The sequence below is a fragment of the Varanus komodoensis genome, unplaced genomic scaffold, assembly GCF_004798865.1.
Source record: "Varanus komodoensis strain SLA01 unplaced genomic scaffold, ASM479886v1 scaffold34_1, whole genome shotgun sequence".
NCBI classification, from domain to species: domain Eukaryota; kingdom Metazoa; phylum Chordata; class Lepidosauria; order Squamata; family Varanidae; genus Varanus; species Varanus komodoensis.
The window spans coordinates 7,825,037-7,848,574 of NW_025335854.1; the positions used below are offsets into that span (position 1 = coordinate 7,825,037).

Sequence of the window (23,538 nt, forward strand, 5' to 3'; positions counted from 1 at the left end):
TCTTTGTCTACATTGTTGTTAAAGTCTCCCTAGACTTCTCCCCACCGTGTGTAAAGCAGTGGTTCTCGAAATGTGTTCTTTTTGCTCTGGATGTAATACATGCTTGCCTGCACACGTGCAGGGCTGTTCTTTAAATCAAAGCACATGCCTGTTTAATTCATTTTAATAATCTCAGCCTTGCCCTTGTAATACAGTGGCTGTACTTCCAGACTGAACATGAAGAAAAATAAAAGAAAAACAGAGGGGCTTGTTGGCCTGTTTGAGAGTCCACTCCTGTTCAAAAGGTCTTTCAATTCTCTTCTTATAAAAAACAAACCGAGTACAGGGCCAGATAACCACAACGGTCCTGCAGCCTTTACGCAGATCACCTGTACGGAGAGCGCCGACTACCCTGCCTCTGTGTAGCGCTGCTTCGGGAGCTCCTCTTTTGCCACCCTCCTTGATGAGCGACTGCTTGCTTTGCTCTCTTCCTTGGCTTCCCTTCTTTGAGCCGTCCACGAACCTCTTCCCCAGTGCTCCGCCATTTCAGTGTGAGGACTTGCTCCCAGAGAAAAAAACCCTTTCCTGCGCAGAACCTGGACTACAGACTGGTTTGTGCTGTAAGTTGGAGCAGTCAAAAAATACTCTCCAGATGCTTTGGACTTTGATTCTCAGTATTCCTGACCAGTGGCCACATGGGCAGGGGCTCCTGCAAGTCCCAAACATCTGGAGATGTTTAATTTATTTATTATATTTACATCTCACCTTTTAACCCACCCTGCCCCAGGCTGTATTCTGAGCTGCCACCATTAAATCAGTCAACCAATGTCAGAGGTTCTACCATTTTCTCAGTGCACATGATAAAGTATGCATAATGCGTATGTGTATTTGTTTGCATACCTACAGATCCAGCTTTCTCACCCAAGCCGATAGGCAACCTGATGCTATCAGGAATTCGGAGGCAGACTTTTCATCTTGCTACTTCCTGCAAGGGGCTCCAGGTGACCTTTTATCCTTACAAGCATTCTGTCAAGTGGGCTTGGCTGATAAAGCAAGTAATTTGCCCTGCTTGCCATGGAATCTTCTACTAAAGATTGCCTACGGATGTTACAGTTTCTTAAAAGGAGAGGAATGTTCCACCTCAATTTGTGCCATCTTCCACACACGCCAGGAAGACAAAACTTGGCACAAACCTCGACGGCGCTTGACAGATTCATTATTCCTTGGCCTCGCACCACTCCAGGCTCTGCGATCGGTCACCCAGCCTAATTGGCTGCACCTGGCATTGAAGCAGAACCCCACTGCTAGCGGCCAGCAACAGATGCCAGCAATCTCTCCTGCCATCTCGGGGATGGCACGCCTCAGACGCGGAGTGCTCGTATCGCACGCTGCACCAGGGCAGGCCCTCCTCAAGCTGAAGGGACAAGCCTCTCCTGCTGCTGCTCCTCCAAAGGATCGGCCTTATCACAAAATATACACCTTGGCGGTCCAGTATCCAGAGCTTGTTGCCCTGCTCTGTTAGTGGCCCTCAGGAACTCTGGCAGGCAGTCCCACACCCCGAGAAGTTGGTGGCTGCCATTTACATTTCCTACAGAACTCCAGAGCGATGCTACTTCGGGGGAAATTAGGAGGGATGGGCGTGGAGGTTGCATGCAGGAGCTGCTGGCGATGCTGGGCCAGTGGGGAAAAAAGAGGGCGGAGAAGCTGGCCGCCGATGCCAGCCTCGCTTCTTTCTTTACCGCAATGATGCCTTCTTTCTGCATCATGTTTCAGGCCAAAACTGGGAAAGCAGCAGATCTAATTCCTTTCAAGCATTAGAGTTTAGGCATGTGGGTGAGAGCGATGTCACAAAAGCTTCATGACTTTTAAAAACTTCTTGGCAAGCTTTGCCAATTAGAAGGCTGCTAGGATAATGCAGAAGGACTGCTCTGAATATTCAGCCACTCTGTAAATCATCCCTCCTTTGACTGCTTCTTCCTATTAGCTGAACTCCTCAGGAGTTTCAAATAATGACTTTTATTACGGTATTACTGAGTTGCTGCATGTTATATGCCACCAAGCTCACATTTCCGTTAAAGGGATGGAGCACTGCCGGCATTTGTGAGCTGATAAAACGTCACCCTCAGCAAATGCAGCATTCCAGTATTGTTCCTGGAAAGGAAGGATCTTTCCCCAATCTCTGCAATGGAAGGCATGTGAAATCATAAAGCCATAATCTTATTTTGCCTCCCTTCCAGTTACCGCACTATGTAAGAGTTGAGATTTTGGCTACTCCACCAGATCCCTCGAATTAGGTTGGTCAAGAGAGTTTGAGTTTGTACCTCCAGGCAGGAGGGTCCCCTAAGTGGAATTCTGTTAAGGCACTCTCAAGAGTGGAAGGGGTTTATTTTATTTTATATATTTAAAACTTTTCTAGAGCATCCTTTACCGAAGTCTCGGGATGGTTTGACAAGACAACAATGTGAAAAAAAAAAATCTGGTCCTAAAAATTCCAACTAAGAATAAAACCCCAATTAAAACAATCAGATCTTAAAACATTGGGAAAATAAAAAGGTTTTGACCTGGCGCCGAAAAGAATAAAGTGCCAGTGCCAGGAGAACCTCACTGGGGAGCAAATCCCACAACTGGGGCGCCACCGCAGCGTTATGGGGAACTTGCAGGGATACCCCCTACTACTTTTGTGCTCCTCAATTTTTGCGTGAGAGCAGAATGCTCCTCCCGAAGAGGCCTGCAGCATGGAAGGAACCCACCAACCATGCCCCCCCCCCCCCCCCGCCCGTTTTGCCGGCCAGCAGGATCCCCGCTCTATTTTGACCCAGTCTGTAAGCCAAAGTTGCCCTGGCGGATCACTCCCTATGCTGGGGGAAATCCAAAATGGCGGGCATGCAGCCATGCAGCGCCGAGCGCCATCTCAGCTTTGCGCCGCAGGAGAGCTGCCCGCCGCGGCAGCCAGCAGCTCGTCTTGCCGGCCCTCCCCTGGCAGGTTCCCCTGGGAGCAGCGATGCTTCCGAACGGGTGTGGAGACGGCGCTCAGTTCTGCTCCTGTGCACCAGTTCTGCCACTGCCTCCAAGAAGCAGCCCGTGGTGAGCTGCGCCCCCATTAGCGAGTGGCGGGCTGCAAGTTTGGTGGGGTGGAGAGTCTGGCGCTGCGGCAGACACTTAGTAGCCATGAGAAGGCCCTGGTGCGGCAGCGCCATGGTTAAGAGCAGTGCTTTTTTTGTCATAGAACGCACCGGAACAGAGTTCCAGCACCGTTTTTTGATGGATTTTCCAAGTTTAAATTTAAAGTAACTTTAAAATTTAAAAGTAGATTTGATGTTTGGTCCACGTGGATTTGAATCGCCCTGTCGAGCGTAGCAGGTCGGCGGCAGAATCATTAAAACGGTGCCTGCGGGCTGCCTGTGTGTTGAATCCGATGCGTGCGTACTTCGTCCGCGCTGGTTGTGATGGCACCGCTCGGCTTGTGGTGCTGCGTGGCTTGTGAGTGGTTGTGTGCTGAGTGCTTACTGCGGGCGGCGACCGTTATGTTTCGTTACACAACTGATGTGTGTGGATGTGTGTACAGTGATTGACTGCTTGCGAAAGGTAAATAATTTATTTTTAAAAAAGCTGGTGAACTGAAAATCTTTTTTTAATTTTTAGTGTAAAAGTGTGACCCCAATTTTAAAAATGAAAAAAAATACTAATTACTTCTCAACCGCCGGTCCTGCTAATAAAAAGGCCAGAATATTGACAGACACAATGACAGAACACATAGATACCAACAGCAGGGAAAGGAGTGGAGAAGATTTGTCGGACGAGAACTGGACAAAACTTTGGAATTTACTATGAACATTAGCCTTAAATACAATAAATTAAATTTATGTTAAGAACGGAATATATAATTTTTTAAATAAAGGATTAACAAGATGTGAGTTCCAGCGCCTTTTTTCTTACAGAAAAAGCACTGGTTAAGAGACAGCTGAGCCAACGCCTGGCACCAGCCGCGTAAAGTGTGTCATCTACTGTGGAACGATGCCGTCGCTAAAGAATAGCACGCACACATCTGTGCATGAGTCTCACTGATCTCTGCAGGACCTCCTTCTGGCTGAACCCAGAGACCTACGCAGGGGCCACACTGGGCAAAACAGCCCCTCCAAAGAAAGCAAGCACACTAATTATGTGTCCTTCAAAAGCAGCCACCTGCAAGCTCCAGACTGCCTGGCCCACAAGCCGGATCCATTCCCCATCTCCCTCATGCCACCAATTAGAATCGATTCCGTTGGTCCCTCATCTACTTTTTAATAATTTGGCTCATTAATCCAGGATGTGTAAATACACATGCACATTACCAGTACTTCAATCGGTGCCTATTTGAGGTACGGAAGGAAATGGAAGGTAGTAACTAAACCCAAAATAAGGCTTTCTGGTAGGACATCTCTTAAGGCACCCTTATTCAGTTCCTGCTGTAAGAACAAATCATGACCCACATATTCTCCCCGCAAAATGTGCCTCTGACTTCCAGATCCGGCAATTCAGATTTGCTTTCACAAATTAAAATTTACCTCAACGTAATCAGCTAGAATTCTGGTTTATCAACAAACCGATTAAAAATGTCAATTCTACTTAAACCCCAATTAGCTAAATAGTACATGTTGCTTGGAATTAAGAACATAAGAAATAAGGTCATCTGCGTGAAGCAAAATCTATTTTCGCAACAGCTGCCTATTAAAAGCACATAAAGTATCGGGCGCTATCCATTTAGAGCCACAGGCAGCTGGTTTAGGTTGCGTTATCCCTAAATATGCAGGTGGAAATACTGGGAAGAGGTTTATGTACACAATTGGAGAATGGGATGTTATTTCTTTTCTAATACGTAAATGCAAAAAAACTCCAGCCACGTTCAAATAAGAAAAAAATTAAAACCATCTAATCAGATTCTTTAGAGTGAGACAGGATATGCTTTTTTAAGAATAAAAATGCAGGGATTATGTGCCCAATATACTGAGAGTTAAGATTATGTGTCCACACTCCAGTTAATCCTTGCTCTACAGAGATTTATGACTTAAACAGATAAAGTTGCTCCCACTCCAAACTTGGCATTAGGGGCGTAAGAACTGCAGCCGAGATGTTCGATTCCTATAGGGTAAATTCTTTTTCTAAAGGCTCTACGTGACATATTGGGATGACAGAAATCTGGAAAAGTGGTCTGTAACATTTTGCAGATAAAACCAAGGAAATGCCTTTAATACCCCAACCCTTGTACCAGGCATCTCCGCCTGAATTTGCTGCTGAAGCCCGACTGTACCTGTTGAATTTTGCAAGAACTTTTCTTCCACTGGCGGAAAAGCCAAGCAGGCTTGTTCTTTAGATTAGAGATTTAACTGGAAAATATAATTGTTCTGCAATACATTATCACTAACTCAAAATACAGCTGCAGTGCATGGAATGGTATACATGCAACAACTCATTCAGATCTGTGGCTGAAATCCAGAAATGCAACCATTTGCCTAGATACTATATTGTTTTAGAACTTTGGCATTTGTTCGCAATCTTCTGAATTAGGCAAAACCATTCATCCTGACCACGCACACGCGAGTGCCTCTGTGCTAAAGACCTCAAACAGTAACTCAGTCTTCCTCCAGAATTCTGAGAATTAGAGTTGGCGGAGCGATGGCTTTTGAGCACTGCCACCACATTACAATTCTCTAGATTATTCGTGGGAGGGCTGTGGCCTGAAACGGAACAGCGATGTGTGTGCTATATGTACACACACAAAGTTCTGCACCAAGAGTTTATGCAATCTACATAACTATGCAAACTAAGCAGATTTGGAAAAAGTCGTTTACATAAATTATGTTCAGCCGTGCACCAACATGACAAAACGGAACGCCATGCTCCTGAATCGAAGGAGAGCAAAGCAGTCGGGTTTTTCTTGTTGCGGACGGCAAAGAAAGTGAAACTCCACTCCCCATCATTGACGGTCTTAACTCATCTCTCCGGCATTTGAGATTTCAGGAGACTCTGCCTGCCTGCTTTCCCAGAGCTTCCTTACTGCATGCTTTATTCTGCAGGTTCTCCCTGAGCTCATGAAAGAACACACCCCAGCTGCGGCTACCCCTGAAGTGCGGAATTTCCCGCACTGGCAAGTTTCCACTGACACTTTTAAGAAATAAAAGGCAGGCGTTTATCTCTTAGGCAAGTAGGAGAAAGCCATTTAGGGTTTTAGGAGAGCACTGTCTTGAAAGTGTGCTTGGGAGACTAAACAGCAATATTTTTTTCAAGTATGCCCTGTGCAGCTCACTGGGAAATGCTCCCGACTGCCACCTAATGTAACACTCGCTTGATGCAACGCTGTGGAGGAAGAAAAACACGATGCATAATACACAAAGCCTACGTTCAGGCACATAAACAGAGAGCAAATCAGTACAATCACAGAATTCTGGTCCTTCGCAGTTTGTTTAATGCGATTTTGAGTTGCCCCGTCCACTCAATTAGCACTCAAAGCGATTGATGATAAAAGCAAGAAGATATAAAGATTTCAAACAAAACAGTGCACTGAGGTAGGAGGGTGAACAGTTTGAGATCTATTTTAGTATTTTCTAATCTAGCTTTCTGTCAGAAATGCCATTTAATTCCCATCTTCCTGTTAGGAATATGAACGTCGCAAATTCAGTAAGGTTGTATTTATTTATCTCATTATCTAAGATTGCCAACAGCACCGGTCTCAAAACAACGAGCTTTTTACCGTTCGTATTTCTTTTGATTCATATTTCTTTTGCCTGATTAAAATCTCGAACAGCCCCACAAGTTCTCTGAGCCAGGAGAGCGTTCCCACGAGGGCCGGCTGGTTTTATTTATGTGGCGTTACATGGCCTAAGACAAGCCCACCTTCCTCTACCAGTGGGCTAAAACTGCTAACAAGGGATTTCTGCCATGCTAACAAGAAATCGGAAAAGTAACTTATCAGGAATGACCGCCGATCTGTCAGCTCACCAAGTTCCTGAACCCACCTTCCTCCCTAAAAGGTCCCTGACATGAAACAGTGCGCAGAGTAAAACTATTTTGCGTACAGCTTGGTGCATTTCCCTGCCTCAGATCCCGGCTCCTGTACTCCCCTCTTGACTGAGCCCAACTGGTGCATTGCAGGTGGATGCCTGAACTGGGCAGACTGTGCAGCTGCTCTCTCTCTGGATAAAAAGGCTTGATTTAGCAGGAAGAAAAGCCCTGGTCCTCCATCCGTGTCGCTTAAGGCTCAACTGCCTCGCACAGCCTTAAGATAATACCTCAGGCCAACGGTTCCAGGCAAGCAGAATATTTCTTGTCAAATATTGGTGCCTCAACTACTGACAGACAAGCTTTAACTCTTCCCTCTTTACCTGATGACATGTGGCCCATTGGCTTCATCGGTGCAATCATGCCTCGAAGCAAGGAATCTTGGCAGTGGCTTGCAGTTCTTAGACTCGCATTCCAAGGTGCAGGACAAAACTATTACTTAAATCTCTTGCTCTCGGCTGCTGTCCCTTCTCCTAAACCCCTGGAGAGCCAGGATTTCTGTATAGCTGACTGATCACCTGCTAGGGAAGCAGAGAAGTACGGATTTGGCAGCTCCGCAAGCTGGTGGCTCTGTTTTATCCTCTCCCTTAATACAGCAAAATTCACAGAAATGGGATTTGCGTGCAGCAAGCAGAGATGGCAAACGATAGCCCTGCGCTTCTGGGGTAAACAGGAGCGTTCTGTGCATTTGGAACAAAATGTCCCTTAATGAACCTGGTCGCCCATCACAGATGCGCAGGGAGGAAGAGCTGCAAGAACTCACTGTGTGCATTCTCACTTCTCCCCGCACTAAAGTTCTCCATTTTACTGCTTGGTGGTGGAAGGAAGAGCAGGCGTATGGATCGAGCCCGCTCAGCAGTGGCCTTCTACAGTGGCTGACTTGGATTCTGATTCAGAAGAGGAGGAGAAGCTGGCATTCGCAGAGGACTGGCAGAGGCCAGCGAATCCGGGGTCAACCCAGGCAGTCCCTGGGAGTCAGACACGGTCAAGTTCTGTGGGAAAGCATCGTGAGTTGGCTGGTGAGGGAAGGGGCAGACCTCACATCACAGTCTGGTCACACAGCTCACAGGAGTCAGGTGAAGAGGGCACCAACGGAGACACGTCAGACACTCCAGGCTACTGGGCCGACAGCGGCTGCTCTGCCTTGGAAGGAGAGTCGGCCCGTTTTGGTTTGGAATGGAAGAGAGGAACTCCGTTTAGGACCAGCTTTGTGTAATTAAGCCACAGTTCCCCAACGGCCAGTATTCTATCAGGAAAGCTTGCTTCTTCGGACTTCCGTAAAACTCTTCTTTGGTACCACAAAGCCAGCCTAGCCAGTTGGCTTGAAAATGGCAAAGACACATAGTTCATACAGACATTGTCCTGATCTGCTTGGAAGGAGTGCGGGAAGCATCTCTCTGCCATGAGCCGAGGTTCCTCCTTCAAGCACTCAAAAGCCACAGACCTGTTTTCCTCACAAAACTTTCTTTATTGCTCCCAAGTACGAATCACGCAGGACGAATCTCTGAGCACGCACTGCGGGGTTTGTGGAACCCAGTCTAGTGTTGACCTCCAGGAACTCTCATTATGCACATGCCTGGGGCCCTCCAAAAGTGAGCATGCCTCCTCTTTGAGCGCCAATAATTTAAGTGAGCCATCTGCCTTTGCCTGACACCTCATCAAGGGCTCAAGAGCTGGGGCCACCTGGTTTCCGTCTGAGAACCCCTCGTTCCCAGAGACCCCTCCCACCAGCTGCACATCTTGGTTATTCCCAGGAACTGGCCGCCTTGCCTCGAGAGAAGCACGTCCTCCTTCGTTTCAGGGTCTTGGCATGTCCCATCCTCCCAAGTTCCCCTTTGAGCTGCTTGACATGCCAACTGAATCTTCTGAACTGCAGCCACCAGTCCATGAGAATAAGCCCCCAACACTCTCCGTCATGCCAGGGTTCTAACACCTTCATCTGCCAAGACCCAGTCTAGATCCGATTCAAAAGGTCCACAGTGAGCACCTCCGGCCTTTTAAGAGTCATGCCACATCCATGGTGCCCACCTCCAATCAGATCAGCTGCTTCAAAAGATACTGGACCACCAGTACTCAGACTGTTCTTCATCATGTGAATTTTGGAGCTGGGGGGGTGTGTCCTGTTTTGAATGCACAGGGTCACCTACAAAGCAAAATGCTTAGATAATGTACAAATACTCTTCTGTTGATTACTAACATACAGTTAATGGAATTTATTTATTTATTCATTTAAAACTTTTTTAGGCCATTCCTTACTGTCATCTCAAGACGGTTGAACAGCAAGACAAAGATAAAAATAAAATAAAATACATCCTAATCAAATTCTTAACCAGCCAACTATAAGACCCATATTAAAATGATAGTCACACCTTAAAATATTGGGAAAATAAAAAGATTTTAGCCTGGCACCAACAAGAATAAAGTGACGGCACCAGAAGAACCTCTGTGGGAAAATATAACATCGTATCGTGATGGGTATTTCATTAATCAAATTATTGCACTTGAGATACAGCCCAAATATCATGTTCCTCAATCATGCCTCTTCTCCACTTTACCTTAAAGTAGGCTGACGGGGGGCGGACGGGGGCCTTGCTTGGAATTTATCAGGATGAAACCGCCTTAGGGAGAAAGATGCCTTGTGTGAGATACGAATGAGCATCTCTCCGGCATAATCGCCCAGCATGGAAGTGCAGGTGAGCGAGAGGAAGAAATTTCCGAGCAGAACATTCACCAGTCTGAGCAAATCTTTAATCTTAATAGTTTCACAGGAAAGAATTTAAGAGGCGTGTTTTAGGAAGAAAAATAAATGTCCAGTAAATTCACAATAGATCTTCCCTACAACCAAAACCTTGATTTTATTTAAACAATATTTTAATAATGTTTAATATTATCTATAGGTTTTAATTTCCAGCCAGAATGAATCGGGGTTTTTAATTTGTGTAATTTATATTTTTTGTATTTGTATTGGGCACGATGTTGTCTATTTATGTTTATTTATGTAAGCCGTCCGGGGCATTAAGAGATGGGACGGCATATAAAAAAACCCTCTAAATAAATAAATAAAATTACAAGGAGATCTGCCTTGTTGCCCCCCAGCTCTCATGCTGCCCTTTTAATAGTATACGAGGGAAAACAGGTACGGCTTAGTCATCGCGCTGGATTCTGAATGCGAAGGTTTTGCTTTGTGAAGTAGCTGCAAATATTGATGGACTGGAACCCACGTCATGGACTGTTAAGAGACTTATGGGAGGTGACTTGTCAGTGATGCTCTGAGAGAAATTCATGGTGTGAAAAGCTAAGGCTGTTTCATAAATCAGTTGATTATTAAGACCAACACTGAGACACTTGGAAGATCCCAAAAAGACTGATTTCTAAAGGCGTTACTAGAAAGTCGGGTTGTATTTATTTTAGTCTGAAAAGTACTCAGCTAGAAAGCATTTTAAAATGTGGATAATTTATAACACACTTTCTATAGCAAAAGGGGCACACAAGATAACATAGAACCTTTAATCAATACGAAACAAACCCCTTCTAACATACAGAAAACTGTACAATAATATTTCCACATCAATTGGCTTAAAAATATAGTATGTTTGAAAGATGACCAGAGACATAGCTGGTCTACCACAATGTGAAGGAGCTACAGATTCCTTCCCCTGAAGTTAGAGATGTAATTAAAATAAGAAACATTTACATAAAAAGAATGGCAACAAATACTGGGACCCCATTTTTAGCCATGATAAGCAGCAATGACCTGGAAATGAGCAAGCAGTTTGAAATTTGTGAGTTTCCCACATTATGGTTCTGTATTAAGGATGGCAGTACGAGTCTGCGGGAGCTCCGCATTGGTCTAAATCATGACCAATTATTCAAATTCATCAGCAGGAAGTTTAATCTTTTATTCCTTAAGATGGATCCCCAGCTGAGATTGCAGAGAGTTCCAGCTCAGCCTTTCTCCTAATCCATGGGTCCTCAAACGACAGCCTGGGGCCGGATCCGGCTCGCCATGCCCATTTGGACCCACCGCGTGCGCACGCGCCACTGCCCGCCATCTTAACGCCTGGGCCTGATGGGCACTTGCCTGTGGGCCCCATACTAATCTGTGTATGTTAACCCTTGGAAAATTGGAAAACTTCCAAAATTAACAGCAGTTGTAGTTGTCGTAGGGGCCCAGGACACTGCTTTGCCCGGGGCCCATCATGCTGTGAAGACGGCCCTGGCCGCGCCAGCCTGCGCACTCCGCCGGCACCGCCTTTCCGGCCCGCGGCCAGCACTGGCACCAGCACCTTTCAACTGGCCCCTGGTTAAAGAGTTCGAGGACCCCTGTCCTAATCCGATACTTGGTGGCCTCCAGACGTTTTGCCCACCAAAGCATTTCAACATAACCCCCCCCCCTTGCACCCTCTCTTTATACTGTTGGAAGGGAAACGGTCTCGAAAAAGGTCTCTCTGCAAAGGGCGATTGATGCCACAATAGACTTTCACGACTCGTGATGCTCAAACCCATGAATCTGGAGGGATTTGAACCCACAACGCCCAGTGCAACTCAAGCGCTGGACTACACAGGATAACGCAGAACAGATCTCGATTCAGGGCAGCCCAGAGCATCCCGTTCAGCTAAATTATAATTTATAACCTTCATAAATTATATCCGTTTATTAAGACGAGGCAGACTGTGTCCGCGTTCACATGTGCATGCGCACGGGTGGGGGACGTTCTAGTCTGGCTATTTTATCTCTCCTCTTGTGCTCTGGAGCATTTGGTGTCCATTCCAAAGCTATTTTGGGGGCAGCTGTTGCCTGGACGGCCGGCTGCTGGCTGCTATCTGTTTTCCCTTTTCGCTTCAATCATACCCAGCGAACTCCCTCAGAAGACCTGCTTCACATTGTAATTTCAAAAAGACCCACACAGGCATTCCGCTCATTGCTCACCCAGCAATGAAATTTTCCCAAATGACAAATCCTACATGATCTCAAACTAACGGGAAGATAGCGAGTGCGATACACTGATTTGGGCATTTCCTCATTTTTCCAGCGGCTTCTTCTGTTCTTTCCTTCCTTGCACTGCCACGGAGCCGCCTAACGCTTTCACAGTGAAGCCTTGTGTCCGGCGATATCTGATGCACCGATAGCATTGCAACACGTTCAGAATCCATTTGGAGGTGCTGCACAGACTGAAATTTCAGTGAGCTCCTGCCCAATTAAGTTAGGCACACAAACATAACAAAAACGGGGGATCAACCATGCTTGATCACCAAGCAGGTGACAGTATCGCTGGAGTGACAGGACACTGTACGAACAGCTCGCGATGTGCTTTGGACATGGTCTGTTGCAAAAAGTCTATTAGTTTGCCGGGGAGAAGTACAGTTCATTGCACTAAGCGCAGGTCAGCTTAGCGATTGATGTTATGTTGCTGTGCCTCTTGCCCTCTCCTATTTCTTTCTCCCAAAAATAAGTCCCTGGGACTGTTCAGCGATGAGTACATTGTCCAAGAAGCGCAAGTCAGGTGCTTCAAAAGCACTGCCCTGATGACGACCACAAAATGCTAATTACTAAGATACAAGTGCTCTGCTACTCTTTCTCAATTACAGGTTTTCAACCACATAATTTGATGATTAGAGGTGCCTGGAAAGCGAGATCAGAAAGAGCACAACTAACCTCTTATGCAATCCGCCCATCAACAGGAAGTCGCTTGCAACTGCTTGGCAGCCAGGCGCTCAAGGCGCCCTTTGCCTGTGCTTGAGCCCTTCTGGAGCAAGTCACCCAGTGTTGTCCTTTCCGCAGGCAGGGCCCGACGGAGCAACGGCGTACCTGTGCAAGAAGCAGGTGGAGCAGGACCTACAGGTAGGTGCAGCTTCTGTACCGGACAAGTTCCAGGGACCAGGCCAGAGGTCTCTGCCAGGAGACCTGCTGCGAAGCATCAAACTAGACACAACAGGAAAACAGCTCCTCTGTTTCCACGGGCACCTGCCTTGCTCATGCACCTGATTTCCATAGGAAAGGTGGGCTTGGGTGAAGGAGGATGAGCTCCCCCCCCCCGCCGCCCACTCATCACCTTCCCCTCCGCCCCCAGCCTGGCTTGTGCTTTATATTAGGCAGAGCCAAGCCAGGGAGGGAAGCACAGAGGAGGAGCAGAGTCTTTCGATCCAGCAACCTTCTTCCATCATGCCTTTCGGCAGTAACGTCCAGGATTCCGCTCTACTCATCAGCACAGCTCAGGTTAAAATCAGCATCCTGCTGAACACGGCAGACATGCCTGGGACGAACACACGGAGGCACAGAACGCCCCCGTCCTCCCTGGCATTACACCTGGCCCGGCCCTTGGCAACACGTCACCTGGGGAAGCCTCTGGGATCACTGTAAAAATGAGCCGTGCCCCCTGCTGTGTCAGCACGAAGGGGGCAGCTTATCTCTCTCCTTCCATCATGACTCGCATGACCTCCAGAGAGAAAAGCAGAGGACTGTTTGGGGTGCTTGAACCCCTAGCCCTGATCTTATCTCCTTATTCACTACGCCACCAGGATGGAGAGGAAGAGGGGCTTATAAAGCAGCAAGGCGTGGGAATTCATGTTCTTGCTTTTTAGCTCTCCCCCTTCCCTTCACCCCTTTGCTGGGGCACTTTTCCTTCTCTTCCCTTCAAGATGAGCGTACTTTTAGCATAGATCTGCCTCACATGGGCTACAAAACAGTGAACCTCTCAGACCTACATACAGATTGGAATCTAGTCCTTGGAAAAACCCAGACAATATGAGACCGAAACGAAAACACAGTCAGAACAAAGCAGCCTAAGGAAGGGCCAGAAACCGCTTTAACCTGCTGCTGAAACTTATTGTTCCACTGATACGGGTTGGGAGACACGGCTGTGCATGTCAGGCTTGCTCAGCACCAACCGAAGAGCTTGCTCTGTTACTGTGGAATAGCTGCTCCTGCTGCAGAACATACCAGAAAGGGCCCCCGTTCAGAGAAGTCTCGATACCTTGCGGTAACTGAGCCGTCCACACTGAACGGGCAGCGCTGCTGCCGGGTGGTGTTCACTGAAACACGCCAAGCGGCCGCCCATCCAGACAAGACGATGGCCGCGCACGGATCGGATCATGAGCACGGTGCGCTAGGCGGCACGTCCCGCTCGCATGGCTTACCAAGCTTCGTAGCCCCCTCCGGCGGATACTCGGGAAACTGGCCCTCCGCAGGAACGCTCACGGTGCGCCGCAGGCAACGCCCTCGGGGAGCCTCCGGCGCCTGCTCCAGCCCGCCTTCGACCGCCATCTGCAAGCAAGCGGGACAGGGTCCGTCAGAGCACTCTCCCCACGTAGCGGCCGGAAGCCAGAGGGAGCCTTCGGTGCCCAGGAGCCCTCGCGGTGGCCCCGGCTCCAGAGTGCGCTTGCGGAAGTGGACACGCCAGAGCTGGGCGGCAGCTGCCCCACCGTGCAGTCCAGAGCACCTGCGTCCGACCAGAGCAGGCGGGCCTCTGAGCGACGCCGCCAGTGCAATGCCGGGGTGCGGCAGAATACCAAGCTTGCCTTCTTCCCAGCACCAGCTAGGAAAGCCCATTCCCAACCTTCTCTTTGCTCCCAGTGGAATCTGAAACGCTGAGATCCTAATATAAAGCATATTCAAGGAGAGTGCAGGCAGGTGAAAACAACACATGAGTAAAAACACGCCGCTGTTCAACTGGAGATTTAACTAAAAGTGGTTCTTGTCCGTGCCAGCGTGTTCTCTCCTGAAGGCCCTCTCTCTGAACTACAAAGCATCTGAAGTGTCCAAATACCATTTGTTTTGGCAAAGCATTTTAAAATGCCATTGCAATCATAACCCAACTGTTTCCTCTGGCAAGAAACCCAAGGAGGCCTACATGGTCCTCCTCCATGTTATCCTCACAACAGCCCTGTGAGGTAGGAGAGGCTGAGAGTTAGTGACAGGCCCAAAGCCACCCTGTGAGTTTCACTGCCAAGTGGAGACTAGAACCTGGGTCTCCCAAGGTTCCAGTCCAAAAACCTAACCACTACACCACACTGTCTCCCGATGCAAGCTGAAATGCAGGAAACAGATTTACAGTATAAGGAAGCTGGGAGGTGGAGTTTGAAAAATCCTGCGTCCCAAGAAGCACAGGGCAGCTGTGCACACGGCCGGAGCAGAGAACCGCTGGCGCTTCGTCTCCCCGTCCTGCTCGCCTGCGTGGCTGCACGCAGTGCTCTCCTCTGATGGAAGAGGTGCTCTGCCCTACTTTTCCACCTGTGGCCCACATCTGTGCAGGGCGGGGGGAACAGGACAGAGAAGACCCGCTCACCTGAAACTGGATACATCTTATGGAATGGCCCCACCGGTTATCTGGAAAGAGAGGCAGCCCTCCTCGTATTCTGACTCACAGTGATGTTTACTCGGTATTTACGTGCCAGGAGGAATTTTCCAAGCTAGAAAATCTTGGACAATAAAGCAGATCCCCACTATCCCGCACTCTCCTGCTCTTAAGTGGCAGATGGTTTTCACATATTTATTTAAACTATTTACATACATTTGGGTATTACAAGATCTCTCCTTGGCTCACACAAACATACATAGCATGCTGTATAGAAGCTAATGTGAAAGTAATGATAAAAGCATTTAAAATGAGCAGTGTGACTAGAAGCACAGGGAAGCTCTTCAAGGGGCACGCGAGGCTCTCCCGCTTCTGTCTCTTGGACCACACGTGGCAGAGTGTTCCAGACCGTGGGTGCCACTACTGGAAGGCACCTCTGTGCTGTTACTTGATGGCACTTGGTTGATTGTGGGAGGACCAGCAGGACCCCCCCCCCCCGGAGTAGCCCAGGGGCCAGCTTGGTGTATACAGGGACTCAGGGCTCGGATGTCAGCAATACACCCTTCAAAGCGGCTCAGCAGCTCCTAGGCAGCTGGTGCGATCAACGGCACACTCAGCCAGTAGCCAGCGCACCCTCTGGTGGCTTAGAGGGCCCCAGTTCATAGAATGGGAGAGTCGGCAGGAGCCAGAGGGCCATCGGTCAGCGAGTTGCGCCGCCCCTCTTGACAGCTGTCCCGTTGAATCTTGAACGCCCCCAGTGTCGGAGAGCTCTTTTGGCCACAGGTTCCATTTTCGCACTGCTCTAACAGTGATGAAGTTTTCCCGGTATCTCGCCGGAATTTTAAAGTCAACATTACGATGGGAGAAAGAGCCCTGTTATAATGAAGGCTGAAGAAAAACCCTCCAGCTGGAAGAGACCCTCCTAAAGAAAGCAGTTGATCTAGGCTTGGAAAATGCCGCGGTTTGTTTGCACGTAATCCAACGCACATTTCAACACCCCACTTTTTAACAACCCTCCATTCAAGCCCTACTCCAACCGTGACAGTTGGTTCTCTGAACCCAGCCGGTGTCAGAGTTACCGAGGGAGTGTCTTCCACGGCTGGGGAATGTGCAAAATGCTCCCTCCCAAACTGTGACTGGTCCCCATCCTCCCGGCTTTTAGAAAGGGTGTGAAGACACGACTTTTAAACTGCACCACTGGCTCACCGCCTGTGATGTGCCTTGTGGGTCCAAGGCAGAACATCCACCAAAGGGGCTGCAGGCGGACGCGTGTTCCCCAGCAGCATCACCTAGCCCGCGTCAGAAGGATTTATTCAGTCCGGGCTCAGGGACCCCGGAATAGCTCCAGCAGGTTCTGGAAAGGCTCGGCTTTGGTGCCTCCCCTCCCCTGCCGGGAACCTGTCTCACCGTGAGGGCATCTTGCCTGGCTGCTCATTGTCCTCTGCACTGCCCGCTGCTTTGGGAACTGGGCCATTTTGCTTGTCTTGGCCTGTGCCACTTTTCCCTGGCCCGGCCAAACCTTAGCGGCCACTTACGGAGCATCTCTTGTTTTAGACCATAGTGCTTGCTTTGGGGTCCCACCTGACCTACAAGCCGCTCCCCAGGCCTTGGGACAACGATCTTGTTGTCACTTGAGAGACAGGCACCTGTGAAACCTGTCGTGGCTTTAATTAAAATCACCTTTTGGCCTTTTGACAAGGAAAGCCTGTCGGGCCCGGGCTGGATTTGACTCAATGTCTTGCATGGCCTTTCTTCTCGGCCTGCACAGGCAGTACCAGACGCGCCCCTTTTAGGCTGGAACACGCTCTCTGCATTTGGAGCAGGGCCAGGTGGCAGGCGGCTGACAGTGCCAAGAGAGAGAACACCAGCATGGCAAAAGCCTCTCCTTACCAACGGAAGTCCAACGTGTTCTTCACGTTAGATCTTTTCCCTGCATCACTCAAGACCACACCTCTGCTGGCTGTTACCGTCTCCAGGAATTTTAAGTGAAAATCTATTGCTAATTTACATTTATACTTTTTGGCTGAAAGCAAAATTGAGTCAGCTCACAAATTAAACAGATGCTTCAGGACAGAACCTTGGAAATACCAAGAGAATGAAGCCAGTGCGAGGTTTTTCCACAGAGCTCCACTTCTTCTACCTGAGGGCATTTTCCAACACGGCAAACCACCAGACGTTTTCAAATTATGTCCCGAGAAGATCAACAGCAGCGGAAGAGATGTCCTGAAAAGGGGCTTGTCCATCATTCCCTAAATGCTCTTGCACGCTACAGCACTGGAGGTTCCTCAGCTGCACACTCCACTCATGCGTGCAAAAGCCGTTGGTGCCACTACTGGGACCAAGCGGCCTTCAGAAAAAGGAGCTTGTGCATATTTCCTGCCTCTCACCTCTTTCTCCTTGTTCAGCAGCACAAGCTGGCTGTCAGTCAGAAGAGAGTACTTGGTCTCCCATATTACAGTTTCGGAATCAGGAGTCTGGCCGCAAGACAGCCTGTGGGTCGGTGGTCCCTTCACATCTGAAAAGAAAGAGCACAATTAAAACATTGCCTCACTCTGCTCATTGGACTCAAGAATCCCTTTTTTTGGGGCGGTGGGGTTCATGCATTTTGGTGGGAGCTACATGGCTGCTTCTTGTCATGAAAAAAGGGCATTTATCAGTTTAACAGAGCAATGCTCTGCATTCTTACTCAGAAGTAAGCCCAAGAGCATCGAGGGCAGCTTACTTCTTTGTATGTTAATTAGGACTGCACCCCTCAGATATTACGACGTGATTTATGGCAGCGAGATCCAACAGGACTGTCCACAATCTGCTGAATCGGGAGACCTACGGGCCGTCCAAGGAGGACAATTCTGCTGCCTGTACAACTGTAGTTTGAGTCAATGATGGCCTGAGAACTGGGCAGATTTTAATACTGCAATCCAGAATATAAAACCAGGAAAAGGGAGCGGGAAGTAGGAGAGGTCAAGGCCTATCTTGGCTTGTTCTTGTAATCAGAAACCACGGTTTGAGTTATTACTTGAAGCCCCAAAGTGTGGTCCTTATCAAATATCTGAAGAAGCGTCTTTAGCTTGTCATATCCCATTCACAAAAAGAGAAACTGGATAACGTGTTCAACAGAACTGATGGCAGGCAGATTTTAATGAAAGTTTTATTCATCATCCTCTGGAACTGCACTTCAGGGAGGTGAAAGTGACAGAAACGCACATGGTAGTGGCATGAATTTATTCTGGGGTCACCGGGGCGGATTGGGAAGGTGGCAGCTCCCCATCCAATCCCCTTCCCAGTTCACCATTTGCCCAGTTTAGCAACAATAGTGAAATGTGATACCAGTGATGCCACTGGACTGGAAGTGAAAGGGAGAATTAAAAGCATATGAAGGAAAAACAAGGGCATTGAACTAACACAACGCGGAGTTCATGGCAAGCGGCAGTTGATTAGAACAGTCAGTTAGATTTTTGGAACGCTCCTGCCCAGCAACACCTCTTTCAGGTGAGAGATGCGCACAGAAAGCCTTACATGCTAGGCCGATGTTCTTGCAGTTTAAAAAGCAAATATCAAGCAAACAATAATAAAGGACTAATCATTTTATATTAAGTGTGTTTGCAATCCTGGCTGCTTTGAACTGTTGTAAATCATCTTGCGATCTTGTCAGTGTATTGCTGTTAAAACCAAATAGATGGTGAATCACTAAGACTTGAGGAAGTACAAGACACAGAGAGAAAAATGATGGACTAATTTTGACTACCAATAAATACAGGATGGGAAATGTCTTGGTTTCGCAAACATGTTTACAGATGTGCAAGTGTAATACTTGGCAGAAGCTACAATTTTAAATATTATATAAATGTAGCTTTTCCTTTTCAATGTCATCAGAATTGCTTTCTTTCTACGCATTGACAAAAAGATAAAGTGACATTTTAACGTTAAACTTCACCACTAGGTGGCGACGAATCTTCATTCCTTTTCTAGGAAGGATGGACTGACAAGGAAAGCTTGTACACCTCGGACAGATATAAACACGTATATGCAACCCCCAAGCCCCCCATTAAGAAACACAAAGCATGGGAGCCCTGACTCCCAGCTGGCCTCTCCTTCCTGCTCTAGCTTCTTTCTCCAAATGCCAGTGGTTAAGCATCTTCTGATTTTCCTTCCATTTAAGGTTTCCCATTGCTTTCCATCCAACACTGGCAAGGTTCTAATCTTTACCTTTAAAACGCTCATCTTCTGGAGTTACCTGTCCTCAGATTCCACTCACAGAACCTCCCTCAGCCTCACACCTCCCAGCCCCATCACTGTCTTCCACATCCTCTTCCGTCGCCACAGGCGTCTGCCTTGCTGCCTCTCCGCTCTTCCCCAGACGTGCCCCGGGCTCCGGCCTCTTGGAAAGAGCTGGCTTTTCCGATACCCATCAGTTTCCCTTCCCGGTGGTCCTTCACCACACCCGCGTTTGGAGGGTCTAATTGCAAGCTCTCCAGCAGATGCAAGTCACAGGGCTCTTGAGGCACTTGTGAGAGTTAATTAGCATCATTAATGTAAGAGTTAAGTAGCATTGTTAATATGCTAATTTTATTTACCAGGCTCAGGGGAATGAATCTACACGCACTGTCTACCGATTCCATTTTTAGTGCCATTTCACTTCTTTCCAAGGAAGCTGTCCATCCTCCATACTCTAAGGTCCGCGCATCCCAGGCAGTGGGAGCGGCAGCAACAGGGAGGGAAGGCCCATCATCCCCAGCAGCACCAGTGTCCTCCTCCTGCTGGAAGGCCCCCCATCTCTTCTCCAAGGTCATTCTTTTGGCCTGGGGGATGCAGCCGATGCAGCTCCTTCTGCAACAGCTCCAGGGAGGGAAGGAGAAATTCGGTGCCAGTCCCTGGTTGTGACTGGTCCTCAGCCTCGGAGGTGGGAGTGCAAAGATCTGATGGCCCGCAGATGCTGCCTGGAGCACCACAATTGCTGCTGTCTTTCCTGGGACACACGGTTTTTGACACAAGAAGGGTGTTGTTAACTGTGTGCCATGGGCAGGCTTTATGCTTCCACCATTAGGCTCAACATCCAGCGCCAAGGGAGGCTCGGAGGGCAGCAACGAGGAGGGGGGCTCTCTCGGTGGTGGTGCCACATTGGTGGAATCCCCCCCCCCCCATACAGACACACTGCAGCATGCCTGGTATCAAACTTTTGGCAACGGGTTAAGGCGGCTTTTTATGCTGAGTCTTTTAGAGATAAATTTGGTTATCAGGGGCTCGAGGGGGTGTTTCAGAGCTTTGCTTTGCGTTTTACTAGTTTATTATTTTTTGGCTGTTTTTAAGATTATGTTTTTGGTATGCTTTTATGGCATTTTACTGCATTTTACTGTATTGCTGCTCAAAACTACCCAGAGAGTTTTAACTCTTGGATGGTATAGAAATGATATATGTGTGTGTGTGTGTGTGTATGTATACGTATATAAAGTAAAAAGTCCCTGAACAGTGGCGATGCATGACTACTTCGTCGTTTCCAAGAGTGACATTAGGAAGGGACTCGCTCTACTTGCCAAAGAGCTCTAAGTAAGAGCCGAGGGTTGCTTTGGAGGGGGGCGGGAAGGTGATTCTCCTTTGCAAAGAAAGTGCAAGTTCTCCAAAGAGCCCTTTGATCAAACAAGATGTATGCTACTGCCAAATTCTAAGAAACAATCTGTTTTAAGAAACAATCAAATTAATGCTATATGCCAGGCTCCCTGCATGCCATTCTTCATTATGAAGGATTTGGGGGTAAATACAAGTTTAGCTTAAATAAATGACCCACGCAAGCGTACATACACACGCGCGTGCGCGCGCACAGGGTCTTTTCTCTTTCTTTTAAAGTGGCCTTGTCACATTTTCAAGAGTTGGTTATATAGTTTAGGAGATGTTAGATTACATGGTTTCTATCTGGTAAGATTTCAGACTTATCATCTTGCATATAAAATGCATGCAGTTTACTATACTAGGTATTTCTGCGGTATTTTGATATTTATTTTTACAGATAAGAATTCTTCCTTTAAAAACTATAAAGATATATTTAAATATGCTGTTAATAAAGACCATGCTATGCAGCTATATTCTTCCAGATCCTGGCCGACATAGTTAAAATGAAGCATTCAAGAGCTGATCTGCCAGCATTTCCGCAGGATTAAAGATCACAGAACTACTTTTCCTATAGTTTGAGCCATAGCTTGAAAATAAGGGTTACTCATTCTCTTCAACCTCTACTGTTAAATTGAGAGCGGATTTAGCACAATTCTAGAATAATCTAATTCAATGTATTTCAATCCATATGGTTTGCAACTCTATTTTAGGGACTGTGACTTGAATTAAATGAATCTGTAAAGATCAAGGGCATTTTTCTCCCTTGGGTTGCTAGCAACACAACCGCCCCTCCTTTACACAGAGACTGCTAGCCTGAGCTTTCTCTGAGTAGCTCAGCCATGCTGCTATCAAATGGATCTATTCACAGCTTTTTCAACTCATGAATGACAGCGAGTGAATCAGCGGTATGAAGCATCTTTCTAAGAAATGAAGGATGTCCAGATAGCAAGGAGTGCCGCTCCTTTCTCTACAGCAGATTTATTTCTGTACCACCACTTTTGCCAAGCGATTCCCATATCAGGTACATGGGAAGGTCTTTAGCATTTATGTGAATGTTTTTTTAATAGCAGAAATATGTGTTTGTTTCATTCCACTTCTATGCTGCCTTATAACCTGAAGGTTCTCTAGACAGCTTACAAATGTGGAAACCAGCAAATGAATGCAATTGATAAAATGGATAAATGTCATAAAATCAGTAGGTTATAATAAAATTGTAAAACCACACACAGGACAACAAAATACAACCAATAAAACTAACACCCAAAATTAACAAAATATAAAATATAAATTAAATTAGCCAAAACCTTGTTTGAACAAAAGTTTTTGCCTGGCGTCGAAAGGAAGCATGGTCGAAGCCAGCCATATGTCCCTAGGTCTAAACGTCATTCAGTTTAAATTAACCTCAGTTCAACCCAAGTTTCATTGCTAGAATATGTTTCCCTTAATCTTGGCTTTCAAAATGAAGAAAGTGTAAAGCTTTACTTTCCCCTAAATTCTATTAATATGTTTCAGATGAGGCGTCCCTCCCAGTGCATTCAGAAAGGGCGACCAGTCAACAAAAAGGCTGACAATTTTCAAAAGCAAACTGGAAGGAAAAGGCAAACTTGGATGGGCATCTTACTGGGTTTTCTGGGGTTTTTTGCCTATCAATCGGGGGGGGGGGGGGGGGTTGGAGCCATTGTGAGACAACCCCATATCCCCGTCTTTCAAGACTCTTCCTCTCCTTGCCCACTGGAATATCACTTTCTTGCCTCTCTCCAAGGTTGTTTTCCTAATAACAGGGAGTGGCTGGTGCCATTCCTTCTACAGTGGCTGTGATGGAGCAGGAGAGGAGGATGGAGTGCCAGTTCCCAAGCTTGGATGTCCAGACTACCCTTTGGCTCCCCCGACTCTGCCTGGGGGCCACAGGACTGTTCTTGTCACAACTGTGCTCCAAACCGTATCTCCTTGGGTAACTATTGGCCAAATAAGCCACATGAATTCACAACAAATATGATCCATGCATTTAAATTAGTGCAACAAATTTATGGGTACAGACTGAATTTCAAAGTATGATATACACATTTGTGTTTGGTATTTATGTTTTAATGCAAGAAGCCCTCCCTGAGGAGAAGATGAAAGCCTCAGATACCCACCTACTCAACTAACGCCTCTCTTAATTGCCGTGTTCCTGAGTAAACCTTCCCACTCTGGTGGGCATTTCTAATTAGTTCCTATTCATTATTTAGTTAGGGAAGTTTAGCATCTGCGCCAGCTTTTTAAAGCACAAAACTAAGTAAAGAGGGGTGGACATTTCATGCACCATTGGCTGGATCTGTCCTGAGCTGTGCTTCTTCCTCCCAGCATTCTCACTCTCACCAACGTTGCTTTGCCAAGTCTTTACTGTCCCACATAAGTCTCTGAGCATACACAAAGTGAAATGCTGGCCCCTCTCTGACATCTTTTACCCAAATCTTTCTTTATGAACCCTTCTGCATCCGTCTCTGTGGGGAGGGGGTGCTGTGCAACGGGGGACGTCCTTGCTCCTCCCACTGTGCCCCCAATTCCAAGGGTGAAGTCTGTCTATTGGGTTTGCATCACCAGGGGTCCCCATCTGAGACTTCCAAGTCTCCCAGATCTCCTCCCA

At 47.4% G+C, this 23,538-nt stretch overlaps 1 protein-coding gene across 9 annotated transcripts in view; it reads right to left on the minus strand.

The window, feature by feature from the left end:
- Positions 1–23,538, minus strand: part of RASAL2 (RAS protein activator like 2) — a 206,580-nt gene that overhangs the window by 107,013 nt on the left and 76,029 nt on the right. For 8 of the 9 annotated variants that reach the window (XM_044439125.1, XM_044439124.1, XM_044439123.1 and 5 more), the window contains exons 2-3: positions 17,696–17,823; positions 14,152–14,278 (exon numbers count right to left, since the gene is read on the minus strand). In XM_044439125.1, coding sequence (XP_044295060.1) covers positions 14,152–14,278; positions 17,696–17,823 — 255 coding nt within the window. Of the gene's footprint in view, positions 1–14,151; positions 14,279–17,695; positions 17,824–19,882; positions 20,395–23,538 lie in introns of those variants that run through there. The other variant, XM_044439126.1, reaches the window with a different exon arrangement.